The sequence below is a fragment of the Pleurodeles waltl genome, chromosome 1_1, assembly GCF_031143425.1.
Source record: "Pleurodeles waltl isolate 20211129_DDA chromosome 1_1, aPleWal1.hap1.20221129, whole genome shotgun sequence".
In the NCBI taxonomy this organism is placed as follows: domain Eukaryota; kingdom Metazoa; phylum Chordata; class Amphibia; order Caudata; family Salamandridae; genus Pleurodeles; species Pleurodeles waltl.
Genome location: NC_090436.1, coordinates 831,336,512 through 831,351,175, shown reverse-complemented (window position 1 = coordinate 831,351,175; position 14,664 = coordinate 831,336,512). Strand labels below are relative to the sequence as shown.

The window sequence follows — 14,664 nt, the reverse complement described above, 5'->3', positions numbered from 1 at the left end:
TGTGCCAGATAATGTTCCGTAATTGGAACATACACTACAGCACCAAAGACTCCCTTGTTTACTCGCGAAAATATCTGGCAAATGAGGAATCGTCGCTCTGTGAATTCGCTGGCACATTCGGTAATACAGAAGCAACAGTAAAACACTTGGCCATAAGTCACACCTTTTCTAAACTGCTTTCTATACTGCCAGCATGTCCGACTTCCTCAAATTCACACACGCATCGATGCAACTCCAGCGTGCCGCCTCCTCGGGAGAGCAAAGCAAGAAAAGGCAGAGCCGAGCGCGCGGCACGCATCCTCTGCCAGAGAAAGAGTGAGAGGTGGGGGGAGCGAGCGAGAGCATCCCGCTCTTACCGCAGGCATCTCCGCGCGGGCTGCCCCCATCCCCGGCGCAGCGCGGCACTCCCCTGAGCAGCGGGCTGATTGCTTCCGTTCAGCTGCATTTGGTATGCGCGAGCAGAGCAGAGACTGCCTTCCCCGGGAGCGTCGGTGGCGCGAGCAGATCCACTTTGCCAGCCTTCCAAGTTGGAGAGGCATCTGCGCGTTAGGAATGGCTCGCGGCGCCCGGCGCGCGGGCGGGATGGAATCAGGATGTCACAGCAGCGGACCTTGCCCTTTTGTTCCCTAGGCATTTTTCCACCCTGAAGTTCTTTTTTTCCACGGCTGGGATTTGGGAAAGGGTCATGAGTCGCACGGATGCCCCGCGGCCTCTGAACTGGACCATTCGGAAGCTGTGCCACGCTGCTTTCCTGCCATCTGTCCGGCTTCTCAAGGTATGGGGGACATGAGCCCTGATTTGTCAAACGACAGGTTCCACTGCATTGCATTCCTTTATTCAACATCTACTGCACAGCTGGTAATGCAGATACACTAAAACTTCGTCTTTTATATCTAACGTGTCTCCCAAGCGTCTTGTGCCTTCCTTGGATCTTAATTCTTGAATCCTCTATCTCAAAAGGAGATTTTATGCAGTATAAGGATTGGGTTAATCTCTCTTCTAAATCCCTTTCCTTTAAAATGCACAAACTGTAACGGGGTTTCTAGATGTAGGAGCGGGGAGGGCGCCGTCTTGTTGTCAGGTCACTGTCTATTGTTGTAGATCTTGTCTCGGCTGATAGAGTACTAATCCACCTGCCTTATCTCTAATGCCGTATCGAACGGTACCTCGTGACGGGGATTCCTCGGTCAAGGAACAGAAGCGTTTCCTTTGTGTGGAACCTGCTGCAGGCAGCAGTCGCGTCAGCGGGGCTCAGCCTCAGGTGTTGTCCGCGAGATTAACGCAGGTGCTTGGAGGCGAACTTTGACGCTATTTGAACTTTCGAAGAGAACTGCGCGCCTTGGCTTCACAGCGCCTGTTAACATTGTTCTTCACCATATGTAGAGATGATTCAGGTGGAGTTCGGTTGAAAGGTCCCAGGTCAGCAGCCTTAAGGTCAGGGAGAGCTGAGCTGGATAAAAATGCACATTTTCGTGTGTTCACTGACGGATCTCTTGGACACATGAAATTGAAATACCTTGAAGCCTGCTTGTGTTTTGTCATTAAAAGGAGGAGAAATAAAAAACATATAGGACCATATGTACGAAAGCTTTTTCCCATAGACACAGAATGGGTAAACTCCTTTGGTACATCTGGCCCATAGTGCGGTACTACTGTGCATGGAGTGCATGTCTGTAATTCAAATTGCCTTTTCCTACTATGAATGCAGGGCAGGTAAAATGCTACCATGCATTTTAACACAAATAATGGTTTACTGGTACCAGTTTTAGATGGCAACGTGCCTACATGTCTCAGAGCTTCTCCTATTCGAACGCTGATGACAGTGACTGCCAGTGAGAAATGGCTAGCCTTGTTTTTACACCATGCACGAATCCCTGGTCCATTTAGTTGCTTATAGCAGCATCTTATCAGTTAATCATTACCAATATTTTTGTCAAAATATTTATCACATCTAATTAAGCCAGCACCAATTGGCAGCAATTTGCAGCACTGGATGAACAGATGGATGAAGACAATATAGGTAATTTGTTTAGGATCATTGAAGGGATTACATCACAGATCAATGGAAGGTAAAGAGCAAAAGGAAAGTTTAAAATGTCGAAATGGATCCAAGACCCTTTGAAAGGGAGCCTGATAATGAGTTAAATGTCTGTTTGAAGAGGCTGTTTGCAGCATTCCTTGAATGATGCTGGGGTGGCTATTCGTCTCAGATGAGAATCTGGCAAGATCCGAAGGTGGGTTTTCTGTACTCCGATGGTGCAAGAGATGTCAAGAATGACTAAACCACAGCAGGTCTGTACTCCCAAACGCTGATGATGCTTCTTCAGCCTTGGTACCCTGCATTCCGCTTACAGCGGAGCATAGCCAATCTTATCAGTTTTTCCGGTGATGCCTCAGAACTGCAATACTGCGGCTGTCCAGGAAGCAGGTGCTGGCCACTGTCATTACAGGCCCTTGCAGCTGTCAAACAGAGACCACCAACCCTCAGAGGAACACACTCTGCTGAAGTGCGCTGCTTGAAGAGAGGAGGGGCCAAGAATGGATCTGCGACTTCCTGGTGTGTGTAAAACTATTTCCATATATTTCAATTGATTTGAATAAGGTACGCAATGATAAGTGGATACCTTCTGGCATCCTCAATGTGGAGTAGGGCAAGCGGCAGAAGTGAGCTCTACACATAATGTTTTGAAGATGGTGCACTAAAGCTTTGGGGACAAGTCCAGCATGATTCCACAGTTGTGAATGCACTTTAGGTCCTATGGAAGAACCCTCATGTACATAGTAAAGAAACATCTTTTGAAATGTCACTGATTGACAAAGATGCAGGTAGATCTTTGCCTTCTGAGGTATAGGAGGCTTCACTAAATGATTGTGTGCGTCCCCGGTTAGATGGACACTTGTCCGATGTATGTAAAGTAGATCGGATCTTTGAACCCCAATGTTGATCACTAGTTAAAATTGCTATCATTGGTTCTACTCTTAAACACATGGTTGTAGTACGAAGATCACCATGATAGGAAGTTGTGCCATCTTACCCTCTCTACTCGTGTGCTTGCTGGAGCTTAAGTAACTCACACACATACGTAGTGTTGGCTGCCACCACACGACTGCATGTAGGCCAAACCTAAATGGCCACTGATTCCTTCAACTAGACATTTCAGAACACTCCAAGGGTGTAGTTTGGCTAGTTAGTGCTACAGACAATCCCAGGGAGACAAACAAGAGTCAAATGCAAACAGCACCTCCTGCTGTCCCCTTCTCTTCATTCACAGTGAGCGAAAAGGGATATCACTGTGCTCTTTTTGTCTTCACTTTGGTGATGTGCAAGCAGATGTTGATGGAAGGAGACAACTACTCTTTGCATCTTCATTGTTTTAAAGTGATGGTCACCTGAGACCCATTCATGTCTGCTCTGCCTGCCGATGTGTTCCGTTATGAAAGAAAATTGTCAAGGTGATCGGTCAGAAGTGACTGAAAGTGGTTTATATTAATAGCTAACAGTAGTCCCCAATGCATGCATCAAGCATTTAGTTCCACACCATTCCAGATTTTGTGCATCTGGTTCTATCTAATCTGCACGTCAGTATTATTACCCGGTGGTCTTCCTAGCATGCAGTGCCAGCGTCACCCAATTATATTTCACTTCAAACTTCCAGCTCAATAAAATAACTCTTTTTCGCAGTGCCCTTGGGATAGCATGTTTTAAGTGCTGTACGCTGGCCGCTGCTCAGAGCATGATACACTGGAGCAATCAGCACTAGGTAGTAGTTCCTCGCTACCCTATCATTTCCTAGTAATCCAATAAAATAGGAAGGCTGTGGTACCCGGGATCCCAACCACAGGATTGTGGAATGATGTGACATATGTGATTGTGACTCAGAGCCGGTAATCCAGGTTGATTCTTCCACTGTGGACAGATACATTAATACCGTGCATTCATCTCAGTTACCTTGCTTGTCAGCAAATACAGTGCTGGACAGGCCGGCCTGATTTGATTAAGCCAAAGTAGGATTGTTCGCAGATGCTGACAGGCTGGACCTCAGCCAACTCTATTTCCAGTGCTTTTCTTGCAGCCATGAATATCCCTTCCAACCTACTTCAGTAATACCCTCATGTTTAGAAATCGACTTATAATCCTATTTTCTCAGACTTTCATTTTCAGAGAGCCGAGGAGGTCGGATACATTATAGAACTAGAGGGGTGCTCTTACAATTAAACATTCAACCACAATTCTTTGCTGCACAAGCACGTAGAACATAAATAGTGCTTGTCATAAAAACACGCAAAGATATTTGAGAAGCAAATTAGTAAAACGACAAGAAAAAAAACAAGGACTTGTATGCATGATGTTGGTGACTTTGATCTTTTGTGATCATAGATATTTAATAATTCTTCAAGAAATATAGATCATTTTTGGCATGTGTACAACGCAAACATATGAAGTTGAGTGATTCGTATTGTATTTCTTATTTAATATTTCATTACTTATTAATTACAATCAAGGTTAGTTTTTTGTTATGATTGAAGCAAGCAAGCAAGTTTTCCGTACTTTTGAGTAATCGTGTCTCTCGCTCTCTTTCTCTCTCTCGAAGGTGATGACCGTACAAGTTATGTTAACAACTATCTCTATCACTTTACTGCCACTACATGGCATCCTGTAACTCATATTGTCCATCACCATCACAGGTGAACCCCCTTTTTTGTGGTAGTCTGTAGTTGTAGTATGTTTTATGGGGTAAGAGTTGGATATAATGTGTCAAGACTTGACTCACTAATGAAAAACTAAGAGTTTGACAGGCAGCCTGACGTTTTATAGAACAGCACAAACTCTTTGGTGATCTCTTTGGCTTTAGGGGAACCCATTTGTTGGAAATTACCCTTTCTGCAGGGTCGCCACCAGACTTTTTGCCTTTCTTCTCCTCTTTTTCTTACCTTCTTTTTGTTGGCCATAGGACTTTGCACATTTTGACACTGCTGTCTAGAGCTAAAGTGCATGTGCTTCTGCCCTAAACATGGTAACATTGGTGTACCAACAATCGGCATATTAGTTTACTTGTAAGTCCACTGTAAAGTGGTATACCATATACCCAGGGCTGGTAAATTAAATGCTACTAATGGGCCTGCAGCACTAATTGTGCCACCCACTTCAGTTGCCCTTTAACATGTCTCAGGCCATCCATAGCAGAGTCAGTGTGTGCAGTTTCACTGCCACTTCAACTTTGCATTTAAAACCTCTTGCCAGGCTTTAAACTCCCCCTTCATTACATATAAGGTATCCCCAAGGTAGGCTGTAGTTAGCCCATGGAGCAGGGTGGCATGTAAGTAAAAGGCAGGACAAGTACTTTTAAGTTTTACATGTCCTGGTAGTGAAAAACTCCCAAAGTCATTTTTCACTCCTTTGAGGCTACTTCTCTCACAGGCCAGCATTGGGAATTCCTTAACATAAGCTGCCATTCCTGGTCAGGAATGTTTCATGTCATTGAAATAGTTAACGATAAATCCTCCTGACTGGTAAAGTCAGATTTAACATTACTGTTAGAAATGGGGTCTTTGGTTGGCAGTCAGGTTACCCCCTGTCTAAGCAAGGACCTTCACCTTAGTCAAGGTGAAGGAGATTCACACTCAGTTAACCCCGCTCACCCCCCTTGGTAGCTTGGCACAAGCAAGGAGGCTTAACTCAGAGACTATGTGTTAAGTATTTGTACAAACACACACAGTAATACAGTGATCCACTACAAAATGACACAACACAGAGGCACAATTTCTGCAAGTTGGTATTATGCGGCATTGTGATGGAGTCGTTTCCTACAATGCAATGCCAATAGTGCCGTTTACAGAGTCGTTTGACCCCCAGGTACAGTACCTTAAGAAACAAGTAGAAAACAGACTGGTGCACGGAGTCAGGGACATCGATGTCGCTGGACCTGATGCAGCGTCGTTCTGGTGCCACAGGGCAGGACAGGGGCGTTGCGCAGCGGCATCGGGTCCTCACTACAGGGTGGTGGAAGTGAAGCGGTATCAGATGCGAAGCCGGTCCCTTGGTTCTGGCAGATGCGAAGTCCGGTGGAGTCACGATGCTGCGCGGCAACCTCACAGGTTCGCAATGACGTCACATGGCCGCAGGCGCTGTGATGGCATTGAGTCATCACGGATGATGGACTTGCGACACTCCAGTGTCAGCGAAGTCAGACGGGATCAGCGGCTGCAGCGAAGCAAGGCCTACATGGTCATCAGACGTCTACGAGGTCCACGGCCTCGGGGCAGGCAGAGTCGCTGTTCCGGGTTAGCGGCATCAGCTCACAGAGTCATCGGATCCGTGGCACTTCAGCGAGGTCCACGGCCTCGGGGCTTGCAGCGTTGCGGTTCCGGGCAGCGGCATCCTTTGTGAAGTCACATGGTGTCGTCCGGCGTTATTAGACTGGTTTGTCTCAAGGAATTATCTTCCAGGGGTTCAGGAACTGGAATGGCACCCTCTGGCAATCTAGAGTCCACAGCAAGTAGACTCAGGCCTGGTTGGTGAAGCATTTGCTGTCCCTGAGGCTTCAAAACAGGAGGCACACTCTACTCCAAGCCCTTGGAGTTACTTCTCAAGCAGGGATGCAACAAAGTCTAGTCTCTGACTCCTTGCACAGGCAGAAGCAGCAACTGCAGGATAGCCCAACACAGCACAATCACAGGCCAGGCAGCACTTCTCCTCAGCTCTTCAGCTCTTCTCCAGGCAGAGGTTTTTCTTGAATCCTTGAAGTAATCTAAAGTCTGGGGTTTTTTGGTCCAATACTTATACCCCTTTCTGCCCTTGAAGTTGGCAAACTTCAAAGTAAAATCACAAGTGTTTGTAAGATCCTTTCTTGTCCAGGCCATGCCCCAGCCACACACCAGGGGGTTTGAGACTGCATTGTGTGAGGGCAGGCACAGCTCATTCAGGTGTGAGTGACCACTCCTCCCCTCCCTTCCAGCACAGATGGCTCATCAGGGTATGTGGGTTACACCCCAGCCTCTTTGTTTCACTGTCTAGAGAGAGGTGTAAACAATCGAACTGTCAAACTAACCCAGACAGGGAATCCACAAACAGGCAGAGTCACAGAATGGTTTAAGCAAGAAAATGCCTACTTTCTAAAAGTGGCATTTTCAAACATACAATCTAAAAACCGACTTCACTAAAAGATATATTTCTTAAATAGTGAGAGCAGAGACCCTAAACTCCATATTTCTAGCTGTTCCTAAAGGGAATCTGCACTTTAATAACATTTAAAGGCAGCCCCAATGTTAACGTATGAGAGATATAGGCCTTGCAACAGTGAAACCTGAATTTGGCAGTATTTCACTGTCAGGAGATGTAAAGCACATAAATACATGTCCTACCTTTAACATACACTGCAATCTGCCTATGGGGCTACCTAGGGCCTAATTTAGGTGTGCTTTACATGTATAAAAAGAGAATCTTTAGGCTTAAGTGGGTACACTTGCCAAGTCGAATTGACAGGTTAAAACTGTACCCACAGACACTGCAGTGACAGGTCTGAGACATGATTACGGGGCTACGTATGTGGGTGGCACAATCAATGCTGCAGGCTCACTAGTAGGATTTGATTTACAGGCCCCAGGCACCTCTAATGCACTTTACTAGGGACCTACTAGTAAATCAAATATGTCAATGACGGATAAGCCAATTATGCATACATTTTACATAGCAGCACTTACACTTTATAGCAGTGGTAAAGTGCCCTGAGTATCAAAAACAGAGTTAAGCACACACCAACAACCTGGAGAATAGGGGCAAAAAGATAGGGAAGACCATGCCAAGGATGCCAAGTCTAACAATTACTATTTTTAGAAATGCCACTTTTAGAAAGTAGAGAGTTCTCTGCTCTTACTGCCCGGTGTACCTTGCAGCCTGTCTCTAATACACATATTGGCTCGGTGACAGCTACAGCATTCCCTCTAGACAGTCACAAACGCAGGAAGGCTAGGTGTGACAAAGGACTCATCTGCATTCTGATGAGCCTTCTTGGGCTGGCAGGGTGGAGAGGAGCTAACACTTCCACTTTAAAAGATAAGTGCCCGTCCCCACACAAAGGGCTAATTAGCCCCCTGCTGGTAGTCAGGATCCTGGGCCAGGAAGAAAGGATCTCTATGCAGTTCAAGGAGTTGCTTTTAAGTCAACTGCACTTCAAAGACACATTTGGGCATTTGTGCTGTGGCTTTGAACCTATCAAATCAGTACACTTCTGGGCTTGGGAAGAACTCTGCTGGAGTAAAGAGTGCTGTGCTGTAGCAATTGCCACTTTGCCTGGACTGACTGTTCCAAGGATCTGCTTCTCTGCTTTGCTGAGCTGCTCAGCTGCCTGATGAACTCTGCCCTTCCGGGAACAAGGACTGGACCCATCCTGCTGAACCCAGAGTAACTCCAAGGGCTTGCCCCCTGTTCTTCTATAGTCTCAGGGACATCAAAAACTGCCTGCAACTCTCCTGGTGCTGCTGGACTCTGCCATCTGTTATTCCTACTCTTGCCTGAGGTGCCCCTTCCAGTCCTGGGCCTAAGATGTTGATTCTGCAGCTGATTTCTGCAAAAACTGATGCATCACCTCAAGTGCATTATAAATTCCGCCACATCACTCATTCGACCCAGAGGCTGTTCGATTAAACTGGATTCACAGCCTACGCGCGCCGATGATGATGCTCTGCGCAGCTCAATGACAATGCAGTGACTTGACTGCTTGGAAAATACTGCCACATTGAACCCTTGACATCAACACTTTGCTCCATCAAAGGTACTGTTTCAGCGGACCCTGTGTGGGTTTGGTAACCCACCTACCATCTATCACGGTCGGCCTGAACTTTGAATTTTTACCATCCCTCATGACCTCAAGTAACCTGTAGACTGCTAGTGACTTCTGAGCGCTATTTTCACATTTCATCTTTAAAGATTCATATCTTGACTTCTACTTATTGGATGTTTGTCATTTTGGTTTTACTTTACTCAGATAGATATTCTGGATATTTCTAAACCTGTGTGAAGTCTTTTTGTGGTGTTTTCATTGTTTTACTGTGTGTGTGTGTGTGTGTGTGTGTATGTGTGTGTTGCACAAACATTTTACACATTGCCTCTTAAGTTAAGCCTGCTTGCTCTGTGCCAAACTACTAGAGGGTAAGCACAGGTTTATTAAAGTGTGTATCTGACCTACCCTGACAAGGACTGTGGTCCCTACTTTGACACAGTGCATGCCTCTGCCAACTAGAGACCCAATTTCTTACACATTTCCCCAGAAGACACTGCAGCCCATATTTATACTTTTTTTAGTGCTGTTATTGTGCCACTTTTTGACGCAAAAACAGTGCTAACTTACAAAATATGATTCCGCTTTTGCGTCAAAAAGTGGCGCAAATGCGGCGCTAAGAAAGTATAAATATGGGCCTGCATGTTTGCTGCTTTGCTGCTGTCTTACAGGCAGCCAGTTATCAGACTTTTTTGTTTAAAAAAACACAGTTCCCTGATCGGGAGTTTGTTATTGTATAACAAAAAACGAATCACGCCACACCCTGGGAGTTTTTCCTAGGGTGTTACGGTCATTTTTCTAATGAGAGCACCTGCTCTAAAATAAAGTGACCAATCTGATTTCCTCACTCAGTCAGCCTCTTCTCCCTCACGCCATCGAAGTAAGCAACCAATGGCGGAGCCAGGGGTGGCCCCACTACCTGATAGATGACCCTCCATCTGACTTTTAACAGAGTGTGAGGACTGAGTCTTTGACATACAGGGTACTCCACCACTAAATTGACCTCATAATCTGGTTGTGACACAGCAAACATATCACCAGCCCTATGCATTGCTGTGAAGCTTGAATTACCTTGTTTGCATGGCCTTTCAGTTTAATATACAATTGCTGTGGCATTAGTCTAATCTTTCATTGTTTCAAACATTCAAAATCCCTGCGATAACCTAGTGTTCTCTCATCTCTGTCCTTCTCTGGGCAGCTTCCTTGTTACAGATTTGATTAGAATGGGGGTGTTAAAGGTAGGGCAAGGAGGATGCTATCCATGTAGGGTTTTCAGGCTACGAGCTGCCTATGAGTTCCATCTGGACTCATTGTATACAAACATATCTTATGTAAATATCAGGCATCATTGAGTTACGTTACACATCACAGTCTTTGAAATTAACAGAGTCAGGCATCATTGAGCTACGTTACACATCTCAGTCTTTGAAATTAACATAGAGTCAAAGTGGAGATCCTACATCATCCCAGTGAAGATTCCAAAGCCTAAACATCTCTGTTGATTTCTGACAAAAAATAACATTCTGTAGCTTTGGTGTATTATCTTTTAGGAACAACAGCTTGGTAACCTGAGCTTGATTCAGTCAGAGGATGCTCGGCTCTGGAGATAGTGACCACAAACATAATGGAGGGGAGGTAAAAGTGATATATGGGGCAGCATGAGCAACATTTTTGCAGACCTTCATTCCGCTGCAACAAGTGAAGGTTAGTACAGTTGGCAGCAATGAGTAATTAATCTAAACTGGACAACTGAGAATGTTTCTAGATGAGAACTACTGATGATTGTAAGAACTTCCTGAGTATTGTGATCCATGCTGCTTTAGGCACTCTTGACATTGGAGTGTCTCATATGATGAAGAATGTGTCATGACTTGTGGTGGCTCCAAAGATTGATAACATTTTGTCTAGTACGTTATCGGTGGGGAGATCAGACAAAGTCTCATATAACATTTTCTGAGTTGGTAGTTTTGAAATGAATGACCGTCATGTCTGATGCCAGGGATATGATTTTATAGCAATTGGTATAGAATGATTTGTGTCCTTTGCTTAATCAATTCTTCTTCCATAAGAAAAGATCTTGTTCAACATGATAGTATATCCTCACCTTTAAATGCTGTCTTGCCAATCAGTGTTTAAGGTTTATATAGCATTGTTAGCCACTGCCCTTTTGCGAACAAAAATGTCAAAAGAGAGTTTAAGACAATAAAGACAAAACTGCAGGGCACAAAAAATCATGATACACAATAGAAGGATGCACACAAAGCAGTATGTGAAATTGTATGTCTGTAATATTGCAAGTTAATAAAGCAATGGTCAGTGTAGTGTATGGATTTAGGCATTAAGGAGGGGGTGAGGTTAAAATGCAGGCTTACAAATGTTCAGTGACTGAAGGAGATTTGGTGTTTTTGAAGGTGAAATCTGTTGAAGAAGAAAGTGTAGGGGGGTTTGTCTCATGGAGTTGTTTTTTGAACTGACATTGGGTTACTGTTACTGTGGTTCATGGGGTTTAGAGGAGTGGTGGCTAGTTAGTAAGTGTGCACAAGCCGGGCTTGCTGCATAAGCATGGTGCAGTGCTGAGATGGTTGGGGGTTGTCAAAGCCACATGTAGTTCATCTCTGCCTAGAGTGCTTGCTGTAATGCACAAATCATTCCGTGTGGGGAATAATGTCATTGGATGGTTTGGGATACATGCAGTGTCCCCTAATTGGATTGTACCAGAAGTGGGAATATGTTGGTGGGATGCATACAATACTGATATTACAGAAAATGTTGCTGCCTTAAGCAATTTTCAGTTTTTGGTTTTTCCTTTCTCTGTGAAGTGGCCCATTTCAAGAATGACTTCCTTGGAGGCTTCGGTCAGAAGGAAGTTTAATGGATCAGTTAGTGGTCTTAAGACCAGAGTTCATAACTTGAGTCAAATTTTTTTTTTTACAATCTTGCTGGGGGTTTCTGCATAGAAGACCAAAGTAAATTAAGGGGGAGAGAGTTGCTGTAGGCTATTAAAAACAGCTTTTTCTGTTTTCAGATCAACTTTGAGTTGGGGTAAGTGGCTCTGCCTGCGAACAGATTGCAAACGCCTTGCTTCGGCTCAGCCTTTATCTGGATTCCATGGACTCTCTTCCTTGAAGCATGGCTTCCACCGCAGTTTAGCTTTGCTTTTACTGATGGTGGTGGTCGATAGACTAAATAAATGGTCCAAATTCAGGTATCTTAGGGGCCAGATGTAAGAAGCATTTTGCATGGCGCAAACTGCGAAAATCGCAGTTTGCGTCATGCAAAACGAGCATCGAGATGCACAATCCCATTTTGCGAGTCGGTTCCGACTAGCAAAATGGGAATGCGACTCGCAAATAGGAAGGGGTGGTCCCTTCCTATTTGCGACTTGCACCGCGATGCAGAATTGCTTTGTGACCGCGAAAGCGGTCGCAAAGCAATTCGCAGTTAGCACCCACGTGAAGGGGGTCCTAACTCATTCGCAAAAGGGAAGGGGTCCCCATGGGACCCCTTCCCCCTTGTGAATGTCGCAATTTTTTTTTTTTCAGAGCAGGCAGTGGTCCAATGGACCATTGCCTACTCTGAAAAAACGAAACCAAATGCTTTCATTTTTTATTTTGTATTGCAACTCGTTTTCCTTTAAGGAAAACGGGCTGTAATATAAAAAAAAAAAACTGCTTTATTGAAAAAGCAGTCACAGACATGGAGGTCTGCTGTCTCCAGCAGGCCACCATCCCTATGAGTGCAGGGAATCGCAAGGGGCTCGCAAATTGCGACCCACCTCATTAATATTAATGAGGTGGGTCTTTGCGACCCCCTTGTGATTCACAAAAGGTGTCTGAGACACCATTCTGCATATGATTTAGCGAATCGGAAATTGCGAGTCGCACCGACTCGCAATTTCCGATTCGCAAAATCCTTTCTTGCTACATCTGGCCCTTAATACCTTATGTAGCTAGAGCATGATAGAGTTAGTAGATTCAAGAGTTTCCTTCTAAGCATTGTCTATCAAGCAGTTTGCTGTGCTGAAATTTCTTTTAATGGCATATTGCAGCAGGCAGCAGTGGCTCTTTCCTTGATGGATGAATATTCTAAGTCTGTTTCCATTGACTGTGGGTTTTGATTATGGGAGACAGGAAACATTTTTTCCAAACCTTTCTCTCCAGTCGGCCTATGGAGTGTAGGCCAATGGAGATGTCCAAATATCCGTGCAGTAGCATGGGATGTTACCTACTTTAGCTTATAATACTGCCTCTAGATTTTTCAGTTTCATGTTACATGTTTTGGAGAACCTCATAATGTGTGTAACCGTGCCCTGCACCTTTACTAGGATGTTGTCTAGATAGTTTCTCCGGGAGACCTCAGTGAACAGCATCAGGCCAAGGTAGGGGAAGGTACTTGCCACATCCATGGACCAATTCATTATGGATAGTGGTTTTCAGTAGGGTATCTTTTATTTAGGCTCTAGATTATAAGCTTAGATTTTGAAGAGTTGATTTTCAACAGTTTTTTGCTGCCATTAATTTCAGTATCAGCCAATTTAAGCTGTAAGGCATTCTGGCAGTGCATTAGGAGAAGGCAATCATCAGCTCACAGGACCATTGGGGTCTATTCGTTGTTCATTCTCTTCACACCTGGGGAAAGTTCCAGCATTGCAATATACATGTCTTTCATTTAGAGACTGGCTAGCAGTGGGGCCAAAATACACCTTTATTTGATCCCTCTGTTAGTGCTGAATGATCTGCTTCTTGCTCCGTTTGATTCTACTCTAAACTGGTCTTTGAATATGGGCCAATGATTAGATTCTCAGTAGGGCCAGAGAGAGACCCAGGTCTCCCACTTTGAGTCAGAATAGGGTTTCACATGCAAATATCTCTGCAAAAACATAATTTGTAAAAATGTAGACTTCTAAAGCTTCACCTTTTATAAATATTCCTTCTGCGTTATTTGATGTTTATTTAATTGCTAAATCTAGCCACATTCACTTGCCAACTGTTTTAGTACTGGGTTATTTTTCTGTTCTGACCCCAGATTTATCTTAATTGGAGGCAGGTGCTTGGTAGTGAGTTTAAGTTCTTGTTGCAATTTATAGTGAGGTATTTACTCAAGGACAAGAACTTGAGAGTCTTAGTTTTGGTGTCAATGTTTTTTAAAAACAGGTTTTTGCAATGTATATTTTCACATGGCACTATTCTGAAATCTGCCTCACATCTCCATGTGGTATTGATTTTCATGTGCAGTGATCTTTAATGAGCTTGCAATAATCCTTTACCATAAAAGATGCATGGTTATTTATATGTATGGCCAAAGATATGAGCGCAATACTTTAATTAAAAAAGGACATGGTCTTTAGTAAGCCAGCTGCAATGAGCTATACCTTGCCACCTGCTTTTTCAGGGCTATCTTCCTTGAGTAAAAGAAATACCAACTCTTGTTGCAACTGTCGTACTTTTCAATGTTGTAATGAAAAGAGCTGGGCTTTAATCTCAGGAGAAGAACAAGACGAGTAATGTATTTTGTACAATGCTGCCTTCTAGTGGCACGTGCCATCAAAAAGGACCAATGGCAAGAATATTTGCTGGAGCTATTATTCCTCTTTAAATGCTAAGATAATGTCTTAATTTGAGTGATATTCTTTTGCTTATCTACAAACAGGTGACCTGAATTACAGTGTGATGTCCTGTATCAGTAGCACATTAGTCAATGCTACCCAAGTGTGATTTTGTGTTGGTCTGGGTGTCGTTCTTGGTCATATGTTTGTTCAGTATTTGTTTGGAATGGATTCATAGATAAACATAAGGTCATTATTTTAAATAAAATAAGACTTTGATCTTTCTACACATATCTCCCATATTTTGAAACGAGGGCCTTGAACGTTTCAGATGGACTCTGA

General features: G+C 44.1%; 1 protein-coding gene across 2 annotated transcripts in view; it reads left to right on the top strand.

Annotated features, from left to right (window-relative positions):
- The first annotated feature begins 387 nt into the window (after positions 1 to 387).
- Positions 388 to 14,664, top strand: part of TRPM3 (transient receptor potential cation channel subfamily M member 3) — a 1,350,903-nt gene continuing 1,336,626 nt past the window's right edge. Inside the window, exon 1 of one of the 2 annotated variants that reach the window (XM_069228883.1) lies at positions 388 to 775. In XM_069228883.1, coding sequence (XP_069084984.1) covers positions 686 to 775 — 90 coding nt within the window. In that variant the 5' untranslated portion in view covers positions 388 to 685. The remainder of the gene's footprint in view (positions 776 to 14,664) is intronic. The other variant, XM_069228872.1, reaches the window with a different exon arrangement.